This window comes from Hypomesus nipponensis, chromosome 11 (assembly GCF_054491055.1).
Source record: "Hypomesus nipponensis isolate SF chromosome 11, ASM5449105v1, whole genome shotgun sequence".
Classification (NCBI taxonomy): Eukaryota; Metazoa; Chordata; class Actinopteri; order Osmeriformes; family Osmeridae; genus Hypomesus; species Hypomesus nipponensis.
This window is the reverse complement of record NC_140371.1, coordinates 17,393,624-17,396,756: the sequence shown is the minus strand read 5'-3', so window position 1 is coordinate 17,396,756 and position 3,133 is coordinate 17,393,624. Positions and strand designations below refer to the sequence as shown.

Here is a 3,133-nt window from a genome sequence, read left to right as displayed (position 1 = left end):
TATGTCAATTGTGATAATTATTGCAACAATTTGTATTATTATTATCATTATCGTTAAAATGAGAGCTGTTATGTTATTGTTTGTGTTCATGTTGATATTATTATTATGTTTTATGTTTGTTTTTATTATTATATTGCCAGTGCTCATAATAATGATTATCATAATAGTCATAATTATGTGAGTTTTGAGGTCTATTCTGCATTTCTGTTTGTTATTCTGTTATCTGGCACTCAGTTTAATTGGATTCATGTAAACGTTTTTGTAGGCAACACTTGTTGTGCACATTATTAAATGAAGGAAATTGATATTTCCACCTGAATGTGTGATATTTCTGCATAGGCTGCATGCCAAATTGCTGCTTGTTTTAAGTTTACCGCTGAACTGTTGACTTGAGTCAGAATAGTCTTTTATGAATGACCTTACTTTTAAATAAATTACTTTTAAAGGTCTTCTAAATTGCACCTAACTTAACCGTGCCAATAATAGACTCATGGATCAAAATGAAGCCCATGGTAGGGTCTCCAGAAAGGTCAACGTCACCTTAATCTGACATATTTTTGAATTGGAGATTTATTGTTATAAATTATTTTGAAAGCAAATGCATCTGTTAGCTATGTAGTGTATTTTCATCATGTGTACCTGACTAGATTTTAGGTATTTGGACATTATCAATATTGGCATATGAATAATGCACGGTGTTGCGACAGATATGGATCATACAGAAACGTCACTTAATGTTGGCTTATTGTTGCAAAGTTTTACTTTAGAAACGACATAATTTAATGCAAATGGTGGTTAATATTATAGTGAACTGAATAGCTTACGCAGTAGTTTAAACGTTCATGATGTTTCAATGGAAGCAACAATTGAGGAATATTTGTACTTGCACTTTTCAAACTCTCTTACCCTAGATAGCCAATCATAAGTTGCTTTTCTAACTTTGGTCGAAAGTATGTTCGAAAACCACAATAAGATTTCACTGAAAGGCAACAATCTTAAAATGATCTGAAAATGTTTGTGCATAATAACATATAGTGTTAATGTGAGAATGGTTCGAAATAAGAATTAACATGGCATAGTCACTTTATAAGAAAAAGGGTTATGGCAGTTTATGATATATTTCAACAATTAAATTATGAACATAAGGAAAAATAATATGCATTTATTTTAAGTAAATTACGCCAGCTCTAGCATTTACAAAATGCGTAAATATTTGTACTTTCAGTTGCCTTTCATAAAGAATTCCTTATATTCAAAATAAGTAGTAAGCCATGCATTACAAGTTGATTCGATCAAACGACGATTTCAAACTAACCCGTTTATATTTCTACGGAGCCATGGAGAAGAGCGTTTTCAAGTTGTCTTGGTTTTAGAGAGTCCCGGGTAGGAGAGGTGCCCTATGGTGGCATGACAATGAGAGTGAATCGATGCTCCTGTGGTCAATGGGACAGTCAAAGCCCACCGCCCTATGATGGGGACGTCATCCTAACTAGACCATTATGAATAGGACAGCTTTTGTTTCCCCTCTCTCAGGCAGCTCTATAAAACCCACAGCTCCCTTTTACCTCACAACAGACATAGAGGTGCTCACACGAGATCACACATCAATACATCGCAACACGCGGAGGACCACAAGCCCACTGCATCGACTTAGATACACATCCTTCTTAAAAAAGGGGGGACGGGATTCTAACGACAAAATCAGGTGATCTTGTGTCTGCGAAGGAAGCGACCTCCTCCCGAACCGAACCAATAAAATGAATTCTGACTCCAGCTCAAGCAGAGCGTCATCGCCTGACATGGATGAGATGTTCCTTCGAGACCACGGACGCCTCAGCTCCATGTCCTCTGCACAAAATGAACTACTCCACAGGATGACGAGCGAGCACCTCTCCCTGGCCGGGGAAAAGTCACCTGGCGGCAGCAAGTACAAACTCAAGAAACAGGTCACTGAGCAAGAGGTCCAGCAGTTACGTCTCAAAATTAACGGGCGCGAGCGCAAGAGGATGCATGACTTGAATCTGGCCATGGACGGACTCCGGGAGGTCATGCCTTACGCACACGGCCCGTCAGTGAGAAAACTGTCCAAGATCGCCACTCTCTTGCTGGCCAGAAACTATATCCTGATGCTGAACAGCTCCCTTGACGAGATGAAGCGGCTGGTCGGTGAGATATACGGAGGACACCACTCAGCGTTCCACTGCGGGACGGTCACCCACTCAAGTGGTCACTCCGGTAACCCAGCGCATCAGGTGCACCCTCTCCTCGGTAACGCGCTCTCCTCGTCTTCACCCTCAACGCTGTCCACGGCCTTACCTGGACTTACCTCTATTCGCACCCCTCATTCGCTGATTAAGAGTGCTCCCCCGCACCCGCTACAACTTGGAAGTGGGTTCCAGCACTGGGCAGGGTTACCGTGTCCGTGCACCATCTGCCAGATGCCCCCTCCACCGCATATCCCTATCACCTCCACAGGTCTGACAAGACTAACGACGAGCGAAAACAAAGACATGATGAAATGACATCAAATGCAGAGAAAAAGAGAAAAATGACAATTTGTAAATTGTGAATACCAAGGACAAGAGGATATTGCCTCCATGCATGCTTGCATTCATTGTTTGTCTTGTTTTGCGTATACAACCTAAAAGTTCCTCCTTGTAACAAGGATCCCGATAGGCAAAAGTTTTGCTATTTGTTTTGTGTCAGCATAGACGCCTTAAACAATGTAAACAAAAACACAACTGTGAGCACAAACTCTATCGTAGCGTGAAGCCCGCAGCACATGTGACAGCGGGACTGAACGGAACATTGCATGGACATTTGATTTGATTTGTTTGTATTATCAGGCATCATTTGTGAAAATGAAGAATGCCCTTTGTGCCTTGTAACAAGGATGGTGAAACTGCATTCTACAGTGTATGAAAAAAAGTGTAAGATTATTTAGTTCAAAAAGTGTGAGATGAAATGGCTCTTGACTTGACTTAAACGATGATTGTGTTGTTATACATGTGTCCATTAGTATTTCGATCTCTTTTACGCATGGCTTCTGTGGTGCTAACAACTACAAAGCATGATTGTTTTGCTGGAAAGAGTTTGTTATGCCCAGAGACCCCGTGTCTTTATTTTTGTACAT

At 40.7% G+C, this 3,133-nt stretch overlaps 1 protein-coding gene across 1 annotated transcript; it reads left to right on the top strand.

Moving 5' to 3' along the window:
* Nucleotides 1-1,757: 1,757 nt before the first annotated feature.
* olig3 (oligodendrocyte transcription factor 3) lies at nucleotides 1,758-2,522 on the top strand. Its single transcript, XM_084710095.1, has one exon. The coding sequence runs from the start codon at nucleotides 1,758-1,760 to the stop codon at nucleotides 2,520-2,522; it is 765 nt and encodes a 254-aa protein (XP_084566221.1).
* Nucleotides 2,523-3,133: the final 611 nt, after the last annotated feature.

Coding starts and splice junctions, on each gene's coding strand:
- olig3 (XM_084710095.1), top strand. CDS start 1,758: ATGAATTCTGACTCCAGCTCAAGCAGAGCGTCATCGCCTGACATGGAT.